This window comes from Leopardus geoffroyi, chromosome B2, assembly GCF_018350155.1.
Source record: "Leopardus geoffroyi isolate Oge1 chromosome B2, O.geoffroyi_Oge1_pat1.0, whole genome shotgun sequence".
NCBI classification, from domain to species: Eukaryota; Metazoa; Chordata; class Mammalia; order Carnivora; family Felidae; genus Leopardus; species Leopardus geoffroyi.
The window spans coordinates 25,698,120-25,719,914 of NC_059332.1; the positions used below are offsets into that span (position 1 = coordinate 25,698,120).

General features: G+C 44.5%; 1 protein-coding gene and 1 long non-coding RNA gene across 2 annotated transcripts; one reads left to right on the top strand and one right to left on the bottom strand.

Moving 5' to 3' along the window:
- The first annotated feature begins 212 nt into the window (after positions 1 to 212).
- Positions 213 to 14,733, top strand: SERPINB9 (serpin family B member 9). Its single transcript, XM_045497597.1, is given in 8 exon segments — positions 213 to 1,970; positions 5,236 to 5,372; positions 5,375 to 5,412; positions 7,667 to 7,804; positions 8,149 to 8,266; positions 9,796 to 9,938; positions 12,091 to 12,246; positions 13,610 to 14,733. Coding segments are annotated over 8 exon segments (1,347 nt in total). The 5' UTR covers positions 213 to 1,758; the 3' UTR covers positions 14,015 to 14,733.
- LOC123608113 lies at positions 10,278 to 17,179 on the bottom strand. The gene is made up of 3 exons (XR_006717104.1): positions 16,766 to 17,179; positions 16,283 to 16,442; positions 10,278 to 10,446 (listed from the first exon to the last, which is right to left on the bottom strand). It is a non-coding gene; the product is annotated as an uncharacterized LOC123608113 (long non-coding RNA).
- Positions 17,180 to 21,795: the final 4,616 nt, after the last annotated feature.

Here is a 21,795-nt window from a genome sequence, read left to right on the forward strand (position 1 = left end):
CTGATTCTGTGTCTCCCTCTCTCTCTGCCCCTCCCCTGCTCATGCTCTGTCTCTCTCTGTCTCTCAAAAAATAAATAAATGTAAAAAAAAAAGTAGTATTTAAAATATTATCTTTTAAAGACATTTAAGAAATAAGAAAGATAGCCTTATGTATTTATCTGATACTTATTAACAGTGCTCTTCTTCCTTTGGGTACATCCTTGTTCCTTTATTATTTTTATTCTGCCTGCCTGAAGGAATTACTTTCACACATCTTGACATGCAAGGTTGGCTGGTGGTGAAAACTTTCAGGTTTCGTATGTCTGAAAAAGTCTTTATGTCACCTTCATTTTCAAAAGGTATTTTTGAAACATACAGAGTTCTAGATTGATGGTTTCTCTTTTTTCTCCCAGTATTTTAAAAGTGTTCTGCACTGTATTCTTGCTTGCATTTTTTCCCCAAGAAAACTCGGATATCATTTTCATCTCTGTTTTTCTGTATCTTTTTTCTTGGATCGCTTTTAAGATTTTCTTTTTGTCTTTTAAGCAGTTTGATCATGCAGTATGATGATGAAGTGAATAAAAACCTACAGTGTTAAAACTCAACAATAAAAAGACAAATAATCTAATTTGAAAATGAGCAAAGATTTGAATGGATTTTTCCCTGAAGGAGATTTACAAAGAGCCAGTAACCACATGGGGAGGTAAAAGATGCTCAACATCATTAGTCATCAAGGAAATACAACTCTAAAACATCATGCAATGCCATTTTCACACCCTCTAAAGTTAAAAAAAAAAAAAAAAAAGAGACCATAGATTTCGAGAAACTGAAACCCATGTACACAGATGGTAATAAAATTTTGTAGCTGCTTTGAAAAATAGTTTGGCAGTTTTTCATAAAGCTAAATACAGAGTTACTATATGACCTAACAATTCCACTCCAGGTATAGGCCCAACAGAAATCAAAACATACATCTAAACAAAATCTTATATGTGAATGTTCATAGTAGCATTATTCATAACAAACAAAAGAGAAAAAACCCAAATGTCTACCAATTGATGAATGAATAAATAAAATGGACACACACACACACACACACACACACACAATATTATGTCATCAGTCATTAAAAGAAATGAAATATAGATCACTGTTACCTTGAACCAGCAAAGATCAACCTGAGAACACTGTGCTAAGTGAAAGAAGGCAGTCACAAAAGACTATATTATATATGATTCTATCTATAATATCCCACAATAGACAAATCTAGGCAAAATGGATTAGTGGTTGCCAGGGGCTGTGGGAAGAGGGAATGGAGAAAATCATGAATGGGCATGGTGTTTCTTTTTGAGGTGATACAATGTTCTGGAGTTAGATAGTGGTTATAGTTGTACAACTTTGTGAATAGACTAAGAACCACCGAATTGTATGCTTTTAAAGAGTGAATATTATGTTCTGTTAACAGGTCTCAATAATGCTGTTAGTTTTTGAAAAGGGAGGCACCCAGGGTGTGAAATTTAAGGAGGCACTCACTGTCAGGGTCACATTAAGCACAGGGGTTAACCCCTAAGAGTGTGTGCCTCTTTACATTTAGTTACCTGGCTTGCCTCTCTCCCTAATTCAGACCCTCAGGAGAATGCACTAATTCAGGTTTGAATTTGAAATAGGAAGAGAAATCTGCTTCAGAAAGTCATTTAATCTGTTCTCTTCCTCTGGACATCATTACATCGACAAGAAAGGCTTCTAGTTGCTGGGGTCTCTGGTCACTGGCCACGAGGGATGGGAAAAGTGTGGGTATCTGATGACCTTTCGAACAACCGAATCAACCATCCGCAAGCCCGCCCTGCGTCAGCACCCCCATGTGCTGAGGCAGTCCGGCTCAGTCTGTCTGTTCCCATCACTTTGGAGATAAATGGTAGCGATTGCATACACAGCAGCACAAACACCAGAGCCCAAACACTAGCAGGGGAAAAGGGCTCAGGTCCTAGAAGGTAGGCCACCTGGCTTCTGTGTCTGGGTTCAGAACAGCTAATTAGTGTGGGATCTTGAGCAGATACTTTATTCTAGCTGACTCTTTCATCTGTGTAGGATGATTGGTGTGGAATAAGACCCACAGGCCTGTCCCTGCACCTTTGCTTCTGGAAGTAGACAAGCCCAGGCTAAGTTCTGTCGCCTCTCGCTCGCGTCCCCGGGGTGTTCTCCACTTGTGAGCCAGCGCGGCGGTACCAGCCTGACCCACCTATCCGTTTGAAAGTGCTTTTCCTTTCACAATCGGTTTGGGAGGCAGTCAGCCCTTCCAGTGACCCCAGCAGGGCCTCACACGCGAGGCGGGGCCGCGGAGGGTGAGGGTGGGGGTGGGGGTGGGGGTGGGGGTGGGGGTGGGGGGCGGCCGCAAAGCCGGCCTGGGACTAGACCCTGGCCGCGCCCAGCCGGCGGTTACGCGGGGGCGCAGCTCACGCACCGCCCCCAGCGGAGGGCAGGAAGCGTGGAGGTCGCCGGGGCGAGCATAAAATTCTGCGGCCGCTCCCTCCCGACGCGAGCTGGACCCGGGGAGCGGCTCTTCCCGGAGAGATCGGCATAGGCCCGGACGACAGCCACGGGAGGAGCGCGGCGGTGCCGAAGGTGGCAAGTGGGGGCGCCCCGGGGCAGGGCGGGGACGGGGGAGGACGTGAGCCCCCAGCGCTCGCGCTCAGACACTGGACGCGAGGGCCATCTCTGTAGAAGCGAACCGGATCAGGTGGTGCCTCGCCCTGTTCACAGAAACAGAGCCTCTTTGGATCGCAGGCCACCTGATTCCCTCCTCCACTGTCTTGTCTCTGCGCTTCCCAGGTCTCTTCCTCTCCAGCCGCCTCCCTCCACCCCCCCCCCCACCCCGCCGCCCTACTTCTTCACCCCATCTCTCTCCTATGGATCCGCGTACTGACCTCTCCCTACCTCTCCTCTTTCCTGCTGAAATCACCATTCTGCAGCCGTAAATCCGAGCATTACTTACCCATCCTAATTCTTCCAGTCATTCCACACAAACTTCTGGAGCCCTTCCTTTTCCCTGAGCGCTCTTCCAGGCCCGCAGGACCCGCGGTGCCACACCGCCCCTGCGGCGGGAGCTTGCAGCCTAGTGGGACCACAAGCAATGAGAGACGGAATTGCAGAGAATAGTGAGCCAGCCGCCAGGGTGGGTGGAGCTCGTGAAGGGAAACCTTCTGAGACCGGGGTGTTTGGGTGGAGAGGGAAGCTGAGTGCCATTAGCCAGTGCAGGGGTCGGGGTGGTGGATAAACGGTGTTTTCCTTGGCCCAGGGGTGCCTTGGAGGGAGTGAAAGACGGTCAGGATGGCTAGAGGCTGATGCTGGAGCAAGGCGAGGGGGTCAGGTGGAGGATAAGCCCTTTAAATGAAGTGAGCTTTGAGCTTATCCTAAGGGCCAGGGGAATTTTTTTTTTTTTTAAGTTTATTTCTTTATTTTGAGAGAGAGAAAGAGCGAGCAGGGGAGGAAGGCAGATAGAGAGACAGAGAATCCCAAGCAGGCTCCTGCTGTCAGCGCAGAGCTGGAGTGGGGCTGGATCTCACCGTGAGATCATGACCTGAGCTGAAGCCAATCCACTGAGCCACCCAGGCACCCTGAGCCATGGGAAATTTAAGAGGAGGGCTGTCCAAATGGAGTGAACTGGGTGAGAGGGGGGGGGGGTCGTTCTGTTCTGAGGAGGCAGGAGGGAGAGGGAGCAGGTGGTCTAGACGAGGTGCAGGCTCACAAGTATACGGGTTCCAGAGCCATTTGGGCAGCAGAAGGCAGGACTTGGTGATGGGTGTGAGGGGATGAGGAGCCGCAGGAAGGAGTCAGGGGGATGGCAGTTGGGTGAGTGAGGGTCTCATTTCTGCCCTTACCTAATTGCCTGGTGGGCTGGGGGATGGTGGTGGCCATGTGTTCAGGTTCAGCTGTGTGGTCAGCAAACCTGCCCACTAACATTTACACTTCTGACCTCCGTGGCTTCATAGATCCTGGCCTCCCTGTTCTTGGTAGTTTTGCTCTTTCTTGTACCTTTCTCCGTTCCTCCTCGCCTCTCTATTATGGTGTTCCGCAGGGGCTGGTCTTTGTCCTCTGGTGCACAGTCTCCATTAGTGGCTTTTGCTCTATTGAGTAAAACTCCCAAATCTTGGGAGTAAAACTCTCAAATCTTGCTAAGTTAGCAAAATATTATAAAACAAAACGAAAGCAAAGTTTTCTCAGCCTCTTTTCCAGTGTTTGAAGGTCACGTGATGTCTAGAGGCTAGGGATCATTGGGCACTCTGAGTTGGGTTATGGGCTATCGGGAGTTAATTGGCCATCTAGGGGGTAGGGCTGCTCAGCTGGAGAGCACACTGGCTCTCCCTAGCTGGTTGATAACCAGTCACTGTAGATAAAAGGTCCTTGCCTCACAGTCAATTTAAACCCACCTGCAGCCTGTCTGTCATCTCTTACCAGAATCTCAAACATTTCTCAAGTATCAGCTGACAGATAGGTAGACTGTGGCCTTTTGCATAGCTGAAACTCTCAAAAGTGCTCTTCATAAATGTACGAAAGCAGAAACAGTACTGGGGCACCTGGGTGACTCAGTCATGTGAGCCTCCAGCTTTGGCTCAGGTCATGATCTCAGGGTTTTTAAGTTCAAGCCCCTGCATCCAGCTGGTTGCTGACAGCACACGGAGCCTGCTTCAGATCCTCTTTGTCTCTCTCTGCCCCTCCCCTGCTCATGCACTCTCTCTCTCTCAAAAATGAATAAACATTAAAAAAAAAAAAAAAAAAACAAGCAGAAGAAGGAGAAACAGTATTATGGAGACCAGGCTAGAGAACAGGCTAGAGAAACTAGAATTTTTTCAGTAGGAGTTTTCCCCTCCTCCCCCTCCCCTGCTTCCCTGACACCATCCTCCTTCTCCCTGATGTCCTTCTCGTCAGCTGGGAAGAGCTGGTCCTTATGGGAAAGGATTGGACTTCACTGCTCCTGGGAGACTGAGTGCTGTGTGTTTGTGCCAGTGAATTAGTGCTGTTAATTCCTGAGGCTCTCAAGCTGGTTGGATCTCTGCCAGTACCATACTTCTCTATTTACCTTAAAATGGGGACTCACTTTTCAGATGGGGAGCAACAAGAAATGGGTTTTCCTCCAACTTAAAATGTTTATGAGCTTTATTATTTTAAAACAAGTACAATTCCAAGATTGCCAGATATTTGATCAATAGCCTTCAGAGGTGTATTAAGGCAGCCTTTCTCTTTATTCTCTGGTTCCAGAGCCTGTATCATGGATGCCCTTTCTGAAGCAAATGGCACCTTTGCCTTTCACCTTTTAAAGATGCTGTGTCAGGACAGCCCTTCACGCAACGTGTTTTATTCTCCTGTGAGCATCTCTTCTGCCCTGGCCATGGCCTTCCTGGGGCAAAAGGAAACACTGCTGCCCAGATGGCCCAGGTAAACCTACCTGTCACTCAGGAGAAGGGACTGCCCTTTCAGTTGTTATGTTCCATCACCCAGCTTCATACCTCATACTCCAGAATTGCCACGAAGCAGGATGGGGAGGGGTCCTCGTGCACACACACGTACATGCTTATATAAGGCAGGTGGGGCTGCCTGGGGAACAAGATGCAAAGGGCAGGGCTGGGAGTCTCTTTTGCTGAGACTTTTTTTGGGAAAAGTCCTCTAATAATTTGGTTAAGACTATCAAAATCTTGTCCTAGCATCTTATCTTTGTTTAGAAAATGATACTGAAATTATTTGAAATCTAAGCAGTTAAGATCTCTCATTTCTGAAGTAAAGACTTCATAACTGTAATTATTCTTTGGTAACAAAGGGTAGGTTAATATCTCTTTCAAGTCATTAATACACCAACATGCATTCCTGGTAAGGGGATGGACAAAAATAGGCAAATGTGGATGAAAAGGCATGTCTTTATTACATATACAGACTGTGTGTGGACTAGTTTAACAAACATTCAGCAAACATCTGAAAATGATTAAGAATCAATCCCTGTCCTGATGGGGTTTTATAGAGCTGGCAGAGGACATGTGCCTAAGATAAAACCTACAAGCTTATCTCATGCTCCCTGAGCACACCTTCGCTACAGGAGGGTTGGTGTGGCTCTTTGTTTCAATACCACTTTCTTTTCTCTTGACAACCCTTTCTGGGGTAATTGCTTATCTGAATCATTTTTCAGCTTGTGACCTGAGAAGTGAAGGTTTATGTGTAGAGAGGGGCTTCTTTGGGCTTCCTGAACTTTTCTGTGTTTTAAGCTAGCTGATGAATCCTTCTGGGAGGTTTTTTTTTGTTTTTTTTTTTTTTGTTGTTCTTTTGGGTTTTTTTGAGAGCCTCAAGATTGTTCAGTTACCTTGTATTCAGAGACATCAAGAGTTCCTTATCCTTCTGTGCTCAACTAGACAGTAATGGCACTCAATATGCTGAATATGCATTGCTGCTTATAGCATTAAGGGAAGTTCTTTTAAAGAACTAGTGTTTGGATTCTGTATAAACTGACAAAGATTGCCTTGCCCACTGATTGTATTTATGCCCATTTCTTCTTGAACTTTATCATGCTTTTAACTGTGTTGTTGTTTTTTTTATTTTTAATTTTTATTTATTTTATTTATTTTTTTTAACGTTTAATTATTTTTGAGACAGAGAGAGACAAAGCATGAACGGGGGAGGGGCAGAGAGAGAGGGAGACACAGAATCGGAAACAGGCTCCAGGCTCTGAGCCATCAGCCCAGAGCCCGATGCGGGGCTCGAACTCACGGACTGCGAGATCGTGACCTGAGCCGAAGTCGGACGCTCAACCGACTGAGCCACCCAGGCGCCCCAGTTTTTTTTAAATCTTAGAAGCAAATTTTCCTCTATTAGGCATATTTCATACTTATGTTTTTCTTGGGATGCAAGATTTTATAATAGCCCCTTTTCTGAATCCTTTTTCTCCTTGTCATTCTTCCTATTACTTATTTTTTTAATGTTTTTATTTATTTTTGAGACAGAGAGAGACAGCATGAGCAGGGGAAGGGCAGAGAGAGAGAGAGAGGGAGGCACAGAATCCAAAGCAGGCTCCAGGCTCTGAGCTGTCAGCACAGAGCCCGACGCGGGGCTCGAACTCACGGACTGTGAGATCATGACCCGAGCTGAAGTTGGATGCTTAACCAGCTGAGCCATCCAGGTGCCCCCCTATTACTTATTTTTAAACAAGACAGATCTATTTAGGCAGAAAAGCCAACTCTTACTCCTCTGTTTTCTGTCCTCTCCCTCTCTCTCTCTCTCTCTCTCTCTGTCTTTTTCTCTCTGTATCTTCTCCCCACCTCCACATAGTATTGCTCTAGTATGTATTAAATCTGCAATTTAAATGAAAACAGTGTTCTTTTAAAGGAAAATTTTGTAGAGTATTTGAGAAAGAATTTTCTCTATAAAATTCTATAAAGAGTTTTTGAGATCAGAGAACAATCTTGATTTTTGTTTTAAAGTTTATTTATTTTGAGAGAGAGAGAAAGTGTGAGTTGGGGAGAGCAGAGGGAGAGGGGAAAAGAGAGAGAGAATCCCAAGAAAGCTCCATGCTGTGAGTGTGGCACCCAATGTGGGGCTTGAACTCATGAACCGTGGGGTCATGACCTGAACCGAAGTCAGACATTTAACCGACTGAGCCACCCAAGCACCCCATTTTGATAATTTTTAAAATTATTTTTCTCAACAGGTGCTTTCTTTAAACACAGAGAAAGATATTCATCAGAGTTTCCAGTTACTTCTTACTGAAGTGAACAAACCTGGCACCCAGTACTTGCTCAGAACAGCCAACAGGCTCTTTGGAGAAAAGACGTGTGAATTCCTCTCAGTGAGTTGAGTCAGCAGAACAATAAAAGTTGTATTTAAAATATAGAGTCTGAAAGAAAGATCCTGGAGAAACAAAATTAATGGTGGACACTTTTAAAACTCATAATTCTATGACTGTGCCTTGATTATTTAAAATTTGACTACTTGTAAAATTCAGTTTTCCATTTCTGGTTGGTTATGGCTTAGGACTTATTTATAAACTCTGATATTTTAGTACCTATTAGGCTAAGATATCACTTTTAAGAGATGTATACTTATTTTAATAAAAAGTATATAATATTCAAATTTTTGGAAACTAAACTTTATTTAGGAATATAGCCACATTGAACACTTTTCTCTCCAAAGACCTTTAAGGAATCCTGTCTTCAGTTCTACCATGCTGAACTCGAGCAGCTTTCCTTTGCCAAAGCTGCAGAGCAGTCCAGGAAACACATCAACACTTGGGTCTCAAAAAAGACTGAAGGTCAGAGTTACATGTTACTGGTTTTTTTTTTTTTTTTTTTTTGCCTTCTCCCCCTTCTCCGTTTCCTGCTCCCTCCACCTTCCCCTACTTCCCCTCCTTTTCCTCCCTTCCCTCTTCCTCCCCTTGCTTTCCTGCTGTTCTGATTTTACTAGTGTTTCAGATGGTCAGAGTCATGCTGACAGGCTGGGCCTCATGGCATATTTGGACCTTAATGGACTCACAGTGGTTCTGATCAGAAGCTCAGGTTTTCAACAACGGAGACTTAATTTTTTCCATTCTCCGGGACCAGAATGACTGATACAAATGTCAAAAGAAATTCATAGACCAGATTTCCAGTTTAGTAACTTACACTGAAGCGTACTTTCATGTGGCCTGTGATGTTCACATGTTGGGTGGGTTCATCACCTCCATAGGAAGGACACTACTGGTCAGATCTCCCCTGAGTCATACACTTGGGCTTCCTCTTTCTAAATTCTATGTGGACCTACCATCAGCTTTATCCTACACATTAAGCTTACTTATTCTGCTTCTTTCATGTTTTCCACTTCCACTCCCTTAATTAGATTTGGTAAGCTTAGATTTGATAGGTCAACTGCAGACTGTCTCTCAGGGCTGATCAATCCTGCAGACCGAAATCATCCTTTGTTTGGCATTGAGCCTTATTCTTTTGTTTTATGGAGTGCCACGTTCTCATCTTGGCCGCCATGATCAATGATGTATGATGTTTGAACCATTCAGGACCCTCTGTACCATTTCTACTTAGTACCACTAGGAGCAGTCCTATTTCTGTCAATAAATCAGACAATCGAGAACAGACATTGTCTTTCTTTAAAGAGTTAGCAGTTATTGCCACCATTTCTTGGAATATTTGCCATTTATGCTATCTGGAGGCAGCAAATTAACAGGGATGCTCTTAGTTCATCAGAAAGGCAGTTTGATATCCAGGGGAAGAAGGGAGTATCTTTCACTTGCCCACCTTACCTTTTCCAGGAATGTCTGCTGTTTTGTGTAGAGGATCAAAATAGTAAAATCTCTTCTAGTTGCTTCCAGGAGCTCCTCAGTGCACCCAGACTGCCCATTATCAGCTCTTTCCCCGTTGAGCCGTTCATTCTGGCTGCCTCTGACATGTGGATGTAGTTGTGGAATGTTAGCACTGGTTACAACTTTGCTGCACTAAACCAAACAATCCCATTTCACCTCTTGGGATAACCCAGGTCCCTCCAGACCAGCCCTCCAGACCTGCTTGCCTCGTTGTCTGACCGCGTGTAGTGTTTTTCTTTGAGTGATTTAGAAATCATTTACCGTCTTCAACTTTCTGGAAAGGCCTTAGTGACCTGACCATGAACACCACTTGTATGTGTTGTGTTTGATTTCTGTACATAACAATCCAAACTGAGCAAGTTTGAAAAATGAAAAGAATGTTTGGTTCTTGACTAGTAACCAAGGATCTGCCAATAAACCTTATCATGATTTATTCATTCCATGTTCTATAAAAATCACCTGAATGTGTTGTCTACTTTTCCTGGAAGGTAAAATTCAAGACCTGTTGCCGGATAGCTCGATTGATGCACAGACCAGGCTGGTTCTTGTCAATGCCATCTACTTCAAAGGAAGGTGGAATGAACAGTTCAACAAAATGTACACAAGTGAAATGCCTTTTAAAATAAACCAGGTGAGAGAAACTTTCAGAAATCCTGCTAGTGTTTCAAGAAGAAATTGAATGGAAAAAACTAAGTTTGTAAAAGCATAAATGATTGGTTAAAAGTAATTTTGAAGGGCACCTAGGTGGCTAAGTCAGTTAAGCATCTGACTCCAGCTCAGGTCATGATCTCACGATTCATGGTTTCAAGCCTTGCAATAGGCTCTGGGCTGATAGTTCAGCTCCTAGAGCCTGCTTCAGATTCTGTGCCTCCCTCTCTCTCTTCCCCTCCTCCACTCTGCTCTGTTTCTCTTTCTCTCAAAAAAAGAATAAACATTAATTTACAAAAATTTGAGACAACATATTTATAAATGGAATTTTAAACTCAGTAGAAAAGAACAGAGGAATAAAAATTATTTGCTGTCTATAATTTTTTGCATTTTATTACTGCTCCTTCTGCCTCTGATAATCTCTCCTATCTTCATTGCTGCCACCTAGTTCTGGAAACTCTCATAGAAGACTTTCTTCTATTCCCAAGTTGCTAAACAGAAAGCAAAAAACAAGTGTTAAGGAAAGAAAGTGTGATATGTGTGTGTGTTGGGGGAGTGGGTAGAGGGAGTGAATTTTTTTTTTTTTTAAAGAGAGAAAGTGCTTAATGATTTATTTATTTATTTTTTTCAATATATGAAATTTATTGTCAAATTGGTTTCCATACAACACCCAGTGCTCATCCCAAAAGGTGCCCTCCTCAATACCCATCACCCACCCTCCCCTCCCTCCCACCCCCCATCAACCCTGGGAGTGAATATTTCTTTAATCAGATATTTAAAAATTAAAATGAGTATTGACTTGAATTAATATTAATTAATTATTAATTTAGTATTTATAAGTTTCTAATATTAAAACTGACAAAAATCTTAGTCTTGATATTGAGGTGTAACTTCAGCCAGGTATTAAAATAGCTTGCCAAATCCCCAGCAAACCACTCACCCCCCCCACAAAAATACCATTTTAATGTAATCTGGAAACACACTGTATAGGTGTTTTGGGGGCTTAAGGTGTACTTTATATAATCAGTTCTTGAGGTACAAAGGTGGGAGGGGGAGAACTTTTCTAGCATTGATTTTAGAAACTTTTCTAATTTGTATAATAGCTGATCTGTATCAATTTGAAAAATAAGTATAAAAAAAAGAAAAATAAGTATAATACTCTAACTTCTGCATGCATATACCTCTTCTGTATTTTATTCGAGAGAGAGAGTGGGGGAGGGGCAGAGGGCGAGAGAAAACCTTAAGCAGTTCCATCCGCGCTCAGTGCCAAGCCTGACGTGGGGCTCGATCCTGTGACCATGAGATCCTGACCTGAGCCAAAATCAAGAACCCGACACTTAACTGACTGAGCCACCTAGGTGCCCCACCGCTTCTACATTTTTAAAAAGTTATTTCCTTGGATTAGAGTATCAGAATCAGAACAACTGGATTTAAATACATGAAGAGATATTAGTTCTTTCTACTTGTGGGCAAGATTGCTTTCTGAGAGGGTGTGTCCATACACTACCTGTCACATTCCTGTGAAACTCTTAAATTTCTTCCCACCTTATCACGAAACCTTTCTCTAGTTAAAATGAAATAATTTTCTATTTAATTTTATGTGACTGTATCATTTCCTTAGATATATTTTATTTTTGTATACATATATTTTTAAAGTTTATTTATTTTGAGAGAGAGAGTGCACACAGTGTGAGCAGGGTTGGGGCAGAAAAAGAGGGAGAGAGAGAATCCCAAGTAGGCTCCATACTGTCAGTGCAGAGCCAGGCACAGGTCTCGAATTCACAAACCGTGAGATCATGACCTGAGCTGAAATCAAGAGTCGGACGCTTAACTGACTGAGCCACCCAGACACCCCTCCTTAGATATAGTTTAAATGAGGACAATCTGATTTCCTCCTCCGGAAAATGCAGAGTATCACATTTATTTTGCTGAGTAGAACATTTTTCTTAAGATACCTGTTTACAAGAGATGCCTTGTAATGGTGACAGGAAAGAGTCGGAATTAGCATATGAATATTGTTCCCATCAAGGGTGCTGAAAACACTCCTGGAGTCAACTCTATGTCTTTTGGAAACTTTTATCGCCTCTTTCAATAATCTGTTTTTAATTCCATGCTCCTCTGTTAATTCCCATCAGAAGGAGCAGAGGCCAGTGCAGATGATGTTTCAGGAAGCTACATTTAAGCTTGCCTATATTGAAGAGGTGCAGGCCCAGGTCCTGGAGGTGCCCTATGTGGGTGAGGAGCTGAGCATGCTCATTCTGCTCCCGGATGACAACGTGGATCTAAGTTCGGTGAGATGAATCCGGTGACAACCTTCACATATTTCCTGATAGGATAGAACTCAAGCACCATTTCCAACATTTGTGTTACCTTTTAAGTTGATGATATGGGCAACCAGGCAGCAGAGCACAGTATTCAGGTACTCGGGCTTTGGAACCAAACTGTTATTCAGGACCTACTTCTCCCGTTATTACCTATGTGACCTTGCCAAATTACTCTGTTTTCTAAGATGGGGATGGTGATAATATCTCCTGATAGAGTTATTATTAGGATAAAATGGGCATAGTTCAGGGAACAAGCTTAGCACATTGTCTGGTGCATCATCAGCCCTGAAGAAATGTGATTCATTATTATTATCATAATCATTGTTGTTAGCATTATATTTTAAATACTAAGAACCTGAAACTCAGGAGGGCAGAGCCAGAAACAGCTGGAAATGCCACTCCCCACTCACTCTGCTTCCTTTCAGCATGGATCCCTACCTAGTATGAGAGTCAGCCACAGCCCAGGAGCTCCTAGGGACAGGCACTAAGTGGCACATGGTGCTCCCATGACCTAAGGGGCCTGTGTGAGCAGAGCTGCAGCCATTGGCTGTGTCTCTGTCCATCCCCGCCCCCCCCCCCCCCCCCCCCCCCCCCCCCCCCCCCCCCCCCCCCCCGGCCATCGTGTCTCTTCTTCAGAATGCATGCAGGATTGCAGGATTGCGCCTCTGGCAAATTGTTCTTCTGGGTGGACTCCACCAGGAGCCTTTTCCCATTTTTCTTTTTTTTTAAGGGTTTTTTTTTTTTTTTTAATTTTTTGAGAGAGTGTGTGCACGTGCACACGAGCTGGGAAGGGGCAGAGAGAGGGAGAGAGAGAGAATCCCAAGCAGGCTCCATTCTGTCAGCACATGGAGCCCAAGTCAGGGCTCAATCTGACAAACCATGAGATCTTGACCTGAGCTGAAACCAAGAGTTGGATGCTTAACCGCCTGAGCCATCCAGGGGCCCCTCCCAATCATTTTTCTTACCAGCAATGCCTCATCTTCAAAAAATAAGCACAGTTTATAAAAAAAAAAAAAAAAGAAAATCACGGTCAGCTGGGCATTGATGATTGTCAGGATAAAAGATGTCTCCTAGACATTGTTGGGCAACAAGAGGAACAGCCACTGTCTTTGTGCCTCTGGGCTGTTTGAAGTCTTCCCTGCTTGGCAAGGAAGCCACCCATGTATTTAATAGCACAAGTATGAGATCTCACAGATTTCCTGGCAGATAACGGTGCCTGCTGGTCTTGCGTGACAATCAATACCCATCTATGCGAGGAGGAAGAATATGTGGGTGTGTATGTAAATATGTACTAAAGTATGAATTTCAAAATTGAATTCTGGTCTTTCAGGTGGAAAAACATCTCACTTATGAGAAATTTAGAGCCTGGACCAAGCCAGACTGTATGAAGAGTACCGAAGTGGAAGTTTTCCTTCCGAGATTTAAACTGGAAGAGGATTATGACATGGAATCTGTGCTTCAGCGTTTGGGAATGGTTGATGCCTTTCAGGGGGACAAGGCTGACTTTTCAGCAATGTCAGCTGAGAGAGATCTGTGTCTGTCCAAGTTTGTGCACAAGAGTGTCGTGGAGGTGAATGAGGAAGGCACAGAGGCCGCGGCTGCCTCAGCCGTAGTGGTCGTGGAGTGTTGCGTGGTATCTGGACCAAGGTTCTGTGCTGACCATCCCTTCCTTTTCTTCATTAGGCACAATGCAGCCAACAGCATTCTGTTCTGCGGCAGGTTTTCTGCTCCCTAAGGGTGAGCGTTTCCTGTGTCCTCCTGTCTTGCACCACAGCCCTGTGAACATGGGTCTTTAAAGCCAAGTGCCTAGGTGATGAGGGCAGATTCCTCATCCATCTGAATCTCATGCTTGTCCACACTCAGCTCTCTCCATACTGACCACTCATTTGCCCTACTTAGTCGAGATCATGGGACCATAGAACTTAATGATTCCCTATTGTATTTAAAATGTAGTCCAAATCCCATAGGATGGCATACAAAATTTTCCTAGATGGCTCCAGCCTTCTTCCCCACTCATTCCACATGTAACTCATTTTAGTTACACCATGTTCTGCCTTGTACCTCAAAACTTGTTGCATACTTGTCTTAGCCTATTTCAGTAGTAGTACATGCTTCTAGCTAAGACAACTGTTTTATAGTTTTCCTGGTACATGTGCTTCTTAGAGTTTCTTTAATGCATATTTTTATTTTATTTTTGACATTCATACATCACCAAGTATGTGGAAAACGGCATCAGGCATTGGAGACAAAGGGGCAGAGTCATGGTCTTTTGACATCTGGTCTTTAATACTCATGCTGGAATGATGTAGCTTTTATGACAGCCAGATTGGACTAGGTAATGTCCTTAAATGTATCATGTGACCCTCTTGTAGGGATCAGACATTCTTCCTGTTAATTATATATTCTCCACCTCCAACTCTAACAGTAAAAATTTCATTCAACTCTTAAAGCTCATTTCCAATGTCATCTCCAAGAAATTTTTCCTTTTCTGCATTAGCAGAGGTGCGTCTTCGAACTCTCAATTGCACACAGAGGAAGGGCATTGCTCTTATGGAAGTTGTTTGATGTATTAGTCATCTCGGTTCTCCGGCTAGGTCTTAAATTCCTCCGGGGTTGGGAATGTATTTTACATGTGTGTGTGCCACATACAATGCAGTCAGAAGTAATTTGATCACACATGAACTCTGTAATTTTTAAAAAAGTGATTAGATGTCAGTGATATTATTTTTTTGTTTTCTTTACTAAAGTTTATTTTGAGAGAGAGAGAGAGAAAGAGAGAGTGGGGAAGGGGCAGAGAGAGAGGGAGAGAGTGAGAATCTCAAGCAGGCTCCGCACTGTCAGAACATAGCCTGATGTAGGGCTTGAACTCACAAATCATTGAGATCATGACCTGAGCTGAAATCAAGAGTTGGTTGCTTAACCTACTGAGCCACCCAGGTGCCCCATTATTGTTTTTTTTTTCAAAGAAATGTTTTTATTAAAGTGAAATTCACATATCATAAAATTAGCCATTTTAAAGTGAACAATGCAGTGCAACATGTGCAATCATCACTTTTATCTAGTTCCAAAAAATTGTCATCACCCTAAAGGAAAACCTTGTGCCCACTCAGCAGTTCCTCCCCATTCTCTTCTCCCTAGAGTTCAGAGACGGTCACTTAAGATTTCAAGGACCCTTATCAGCCTCACTGGCCAGGGCACTGTGATGAGCTGTGATGAATTATAAGAGGAGGTACAGGCAAGCTGCAGAAAGGGGGAAATTTCTTTCATGTGGAATGTGTGACTGATGTCTCTCCCCCAGGGAAATCACCCAGATCTCTAGACCTCTCCCAGATAAGAGGGATTAGCGAGAAGCTTTTAAAAGGGTATTTGGGAGAAAATTTTCCTAAGACAGCTGTGGTAGTGCTAGTACCCACTCCCCCAACCCCTGTGCAGGGGGGAAGCAGGGGGAGACAGAGTCTGTTAAGTGAGCTTGGCTCATACAGGGAGAGACATCAAGAGAGCAAGACACAGAGAGGGACAGAGATGGACAGAGATAGAGATAGAGACTCTCTAAATGAGCTGACTCGCGTCCCCTGGATATACCAGGCATTTGGATACTGCTCAGGAGAAATGTCCAGGAAATGCAAATATTGATCCCAACAAACCAAAATGGGCCAAACTAGAGTTTCCTGGCCACTCTGGGCTCAGCTTCTGGCCTGTAAAAAGAACAGTTTGTGACCTGAAGGTGTAGAAGTTTCACAGAGCTGGGCCACTTAACAGTGAACGGCAAAAGCACTTGGAAATATTGCCAAGCTTCTAAAAGGGAGTGCTGACTGCTGGGACCAACAGCCTTTCTTCTTTGTTATCGGGGGTTTGGACTGCTTCTCTGACTTCCCAGGACCTAAGGTTGTTTGCACAATGTAGACAGGACAAGGTGAAGTTTCCAGTCCCAGACCCATGATGTTAACCCTGAAAGCTGACTCCTAATACTTCCCACTCTCTGCTGTGGGAGCTGGGTACTCACCTTCCAGGGTTGTTAAATAAGTAAGTTCAGTTGGACAAGACTTCCAGCTCCAACGTTCCACAAGCCTATATTTCTGGATCTCTTTTTGACAACCAGGCAAAGATGGCATCAGCACAGCCTAAGCCACCTACTCCAAAGACAGGCAGGCTCCATTGAAAAACTGAGGTAGAGAAAAGAAGATCTAGTAATCCTTTCCTCGTTTTGGGGAAGGGGGAAATAGCATCTGTTAAATCCTATGTGCCAGAGACTGCTAGGCACTGCACGATACATTATTTTACTTGATCCTCCTATCAACCTGGGAAGATTGATAAGGAAACTGAGGTTCAGAGAAGTTAGGCAACTCGTTCAAATTCATTCAGCTAGTAGGAGACTGGCAGAGGAAATGAAGCCAGAGCTTTCAGACCCCAAAGCCAGAGGCCAGAGGGTGACAGCCTCTGTGAAACACACGCCCTCTACTCCAAGATGCACAGGCTCACTGCTCACCCCGCCTTGCCCAGACGCCATCCCAGCAGCTTAGCTGTTCCACAGTGGAAACGTTGTGCTGCCAGTGTTTTGTCCTTGTTTTCTTTAAACGTCAAAGGAGTCTCTATTGCCGGAAGTTTCAAGCGAGGCGGGCTGGAGGGCGAGAGTAGCTGGGATCCCAAACCAGATCTCTCCAAGGAAGGATGGCTCATTGGTGCCCCAGGCCCCGTGCCACCATTCTGGGAGCCCCTGGATGGATAGCATGAAGCGGTATACGGTCTAGCAAAATCCCTGGAGTAAGGCCAAGTTGGTCCGGACCTCGGGTGCTGCGATGGGGGAGAGGGGACAACAGCTTTGTGACGTGGACGAGCTTTGTGTGGTGTCCAGCGCGACCCCGCCCCCAGCTCCTAGCCCCCACCCGCCGCGTCGGGGCAGTCTCTGTCTCGGCCCCGCCCTCGCCCCGCCCCCTCAACGTACCGGCAGCCCCACCCTCCCCGCCCCCCTCTCCCGCCCTTGGGAACCGACTGAAGAGGAGCGGAAGGAGCTGCTGGAAGCTTTAGGAGAAAGGCAAAGTTGGGCGTCTGATTTCGCTTTTCAGCCGCCAGCTGGCTCCTGTCTCCCTGAGAACCTGGGGCCCGAGGGGAGTCATTTTGGCTTTGGGAAGGGACAAAGAAGGAACACCAGAATCTGAGCATCTGGTGTGTGCTTGGATAGAAAACAGCGGGCTGCGTTGTTTAGTAACTGCGGGTGCACTAGCAGGGACAAACCTCACTGTCCACTTTCTTGAGAAGGCCAGGGCTCTTGATTCCTATTCAGGGAGAACTTCAGAGTAGAAGTTGGGAGGGTCAGCAGGGCAGGCTCTGAGAGCCAGGACGTTATGTCCTTATATGAGCACTGATTTTAGATAGTGAGGAATTAGTCACTGATTTGGGGAGAGAAGACTGATGAGACTAATATTTAACATATATGCACCAGTGTGGTCTCATTGGTTGTGTTTGGCCAGCATTTATTCGGACTGGCCACTGCCCAGGATACTCTCACCACTGCCTGGGACCTGCCTTCTGTAAGGTCAGCTCTATGACCCCCTCCCCCCACTTCCTAGGAAGCACCCTCTCCTTGGTCAGTGGGGCTTCCCAGAGGTAAGCTGAAGATGGCAACCCAGTCCAGGTTTGGGTTCCAAGGAGAGAGCTCTGTGCTCCTCTCAGTCCAGAGCCTGAGGAAGCAGAGCTCACAGGCAGGCATTCAAGTCCATCCTGGTTCTCTTGGCAAGGTCTGGGAGGGACTCAAGTCCTGCAGGGACAAGAATTGGGACAGGGTTCTGGACTTACCCAGAGCAAGGAGAGGAGGGGCCTTGGCATAGCAGGAGGACCCAGTGGGGTCCACAAGAAAACCCTGGTCTAGGAGTGCTCTGGCTGGGGGCCGAGCATAAATCTGCCCCCGAATAGCCTGAAATTCCAAACTCAAGATCCTCTGAGACTGTTTTGATAAGTCTTACATAGTAGCAGAGCCCAACGGCAGCATAGTGGTTAGGTGCCTGAGTTTTGCATCCAGACAGCCTGGGTGTGACTCTTACTGTGCCACTTACTGTTTGGAACATCTTAAGTAAGTGACTGCCGCTCTCCATGATGGATTTCCTCATCTGGAAGGATACCTATCTCAAAGGGTATTTTACAAATTAGCATTGTGATATACTTGGGACAATATGCGACTGGCAGTAAGAGCTCAGTAAATATTAGCTTCTGTTACTGTTTCAAGTTAATCAGATTGTTCTCCTCTTAATGCATAGTGAAGGCCACTAGAAATGGGGAATGAAACCTTTTATGGGCAGATGGTGAAGGAAAGAAATGGAAGGAGGAAGAGATGGGCCTTTATTGATGAATTAATGTAAGATCCAGGGAAGTAGGTCCAGGGAAGGACCTGGGGCTCCCTATGGGACCATCTTTGAACAACCAGAGGCAGTGTAAAGGAAGGTCATGAGTGCTGGGTAGGGCAGGGGAGAAGCGTGATTGCAAGCGAAGGGGCTAAAAAGGAGCGGTGATTTAGGTCAGACAGACGTTCCCTCCTTCTTGTCAGATGGCCTCTGACATCTGAGTGATGCCAGTGGCAGCTCCCTCCCTTGGCAGGCATAACTGCCTGCTCCATTGCCACCCAACCTTCCCTGACCATCACCCTGCTTTGCAGAGTCTTCTGAGTGAGAGTGAGTAGAAAAGGGAAGAGGCAGCTACTCAAGACCCCCCTCCTCCCCCGCTTCCCTGGGCGGTACAGCAGCCAAGCTTCTCCTCCCCTCCAACACCTTTAAACACTCTGCTGACTCTAGGAGCCACCTGCCCTTGAGGATAACCAACTGTTGAACACCCAAAACACATTTCTCTCTGTGCTCTGGTTGCAGAACCCCCCACCACAGGTACCCTCTCTGAAGCAAATGGCACCTTTGCTATCCATCTTTTAAAGAAACTATGGGAAGAAAACACCTCATACCATGTGTTTTTTTCCTTCCCTGAATGTCTCCTCTGCTTTGGCCATGATCTTCCTGGAGGCAAAAGGAAATACCACTGCCCAAATTGCAGATGGAGGAGGAATTGTGTGTTGTCATTAGAATCATTTACCAAAAGTGTCTGGGTTTCCTCTGTTCTAGAACATGGCAGGATTGTTTTCTTCTGGCTCCCTTGTGGGGCCAAATGGCCAGTTCTGGCCTCTGGGTTATGTGTAGAAGGGACACACACAGGAATATTAACCAACAGTTTGAGGTCCTCTAGAATTCTTTTTGTCCAACATGGTATGGACAACATTTGTGATGACAGCTACTCTACTGGCCTGGGTTCCCCAGTTTACCACCAACCTATCCATAATGGAAATACAGTCTGAAGATTAAATGACTCTTTTTTATTTTAAGCCACCAAGATTTGGGGGATTATTTGTTACCACAGTGTAACCAAGCCTATCCTGACTGATACAATCACACATTAGTTTTTTTCATACCTTCATAGAGCTGCTCACGAGGACTTCTTCCAGTACTGTTGGAATGAGAAAGGAACTGAAAAATGTGGTAGGACCTTGAAGATAATTTCCTCCATGGCTCACTTTTCACATAAACTCAGGGGTGTTGTTTCATGGGAAGGCTCCAGGCTTGGAGTAAGTCAATCAGCTCTTAAGTCTAGGCTCTGCCTCTGATCCACTAAAGAACTTTCCTGAGACACATAACTTTTCAGAACCTTATAAGAGATATATAACAGCAGTGTGGCTTACTGCCTCATGAGACATTTGTAATCTAGTAAAATATGTATGTGAAAGTGCTTTATAAACTGTTTAATAATGTTTATATTAGCCATACAAATGTTGATTGTATAATACCTGAAGATTTTTCTAGTTCAAAAAGTTTCTGTGACTGCAGAAGAGGTTTTTCAAGAGAACAAATCCAATTTTTACACTGGAAACCCATATTGTAGGTGGAGAAAGTGTTGGCTGGCCTGAGAAATAGTTCTGAAGATGGACAGAATTATACACCAGATTTACAGCTTTAAGAGTGTGAGGACCTTCTGCCTCATTCACATTGGTTCCATTTTGAGAGTCCTCTCTTGGATGTCATCTCTGCTCAGGTGCTCATGTGTCTCCTCTTTTGGAGTTGGGGATTCTACTTGGCAAGACTTCTTTGTTTCACCATCTTGTGTTCTCTCCCCTGGGTGAATAACTTCCTTGTCTCTCCCTCTGCTCTTCAAGTTCCCGTCTGTATGTCATGGAATTCCAGAAAGTCAGAGCTGGAATGGCCACTGGAAACATCTAGACTAGGGGTTCTCTATGTTGGCTGCATAGGAAAATCTCCTGGGGAGCTATTAATGTTATCTAGGCCTGGATATTTTCCTTTTTTTCAGAGTACTCCTTTGTAGTGTTTGACTTTTTATCATAAATGTAGTTTTAACAATAAACATAATTAAATCAGTAAAAAGATAATAATGATGTGCACATTGAAGTTTGTACATAAAATTAGTTCTCCTTGGCTTCCTGGATAAGGAGTGAGGATGGATGAGACAGGTTAAAGACAGGTCTACAAAGCCAGGTTAAAGACGGGTCTACAGGCCCGGGACAAAGATCAGAGTCCATGGTTGCTGGTGCAAGTTGCATTTGCAGAACATAGTGCCACGGAAGGGGAAGAAACACAAAGTCTCTCCTAAAGCATACACAGGAGTTTCCTTGAGTCTATGAATACTAAGCTGCAAGCACAAGATTCTGTGAGATTTGGCAGAGCCAGACTGGGTCATGAGGGATGAACCAAGATTCCAGATTGCATGGTGCTGCAATGCAATTAGATTGAATTGTTAGATTTCTGACCTTACAGAGTTAAGAAACCCCTGCGAAACAACTTGGGCATCTAGTTCAGAGTCCAGGAAGCCCAGGCCTTAGTACTGTGGCTAACGTAGCCCAAGAACAAGGGTTAATGTAGACCCTTCCTTAGAAACCTAACCTCTGCAACATCAAGCTGAGCCACCAAATAAGAACAAAACTCAATTGGGGTGTCTGGTGGCTCAGTCAGTAAAGCGTTTGACTTTGGCTCAGGTTATGATTTCGTGGTTTGTGAGTTCAAGCCCCATGCTGGGCTCTGTGCCAACAGCTCAGAGCCTGGAGCCTGCTTTGGATTCTGTGTCTCCCTCTCTCTCTGCTCCTCCTCCACTCACTCTCTGTCTCAAAAATAAACATTAAAAATTTTTTTTTAAATATTAAAAAAATGAAAAAGAACAAAACTCAACTGTATTTGAAAGAAGGCAACGTAATAAAAAACGTCTAGAATGAGTAAAAAATTACTAATTATATGAAAGTGTAAGTAAATATGACTTATAACCACGAGGGGGGAGGGAAGCAGTCAACAGAACAGACACAAAAATGATACAAATGTTGAAATTAACAAAGAGTATAACTGTTATAAATATGTTAAAAAATTTGAGGAATACATGGCATAATGAATGAACAGATGTGAAAACCCAATAGAGAAACAGAAACTAAATACACACACACACACACACACACACAAAGAACATTCTAGAATTGAAAAGCCTGAA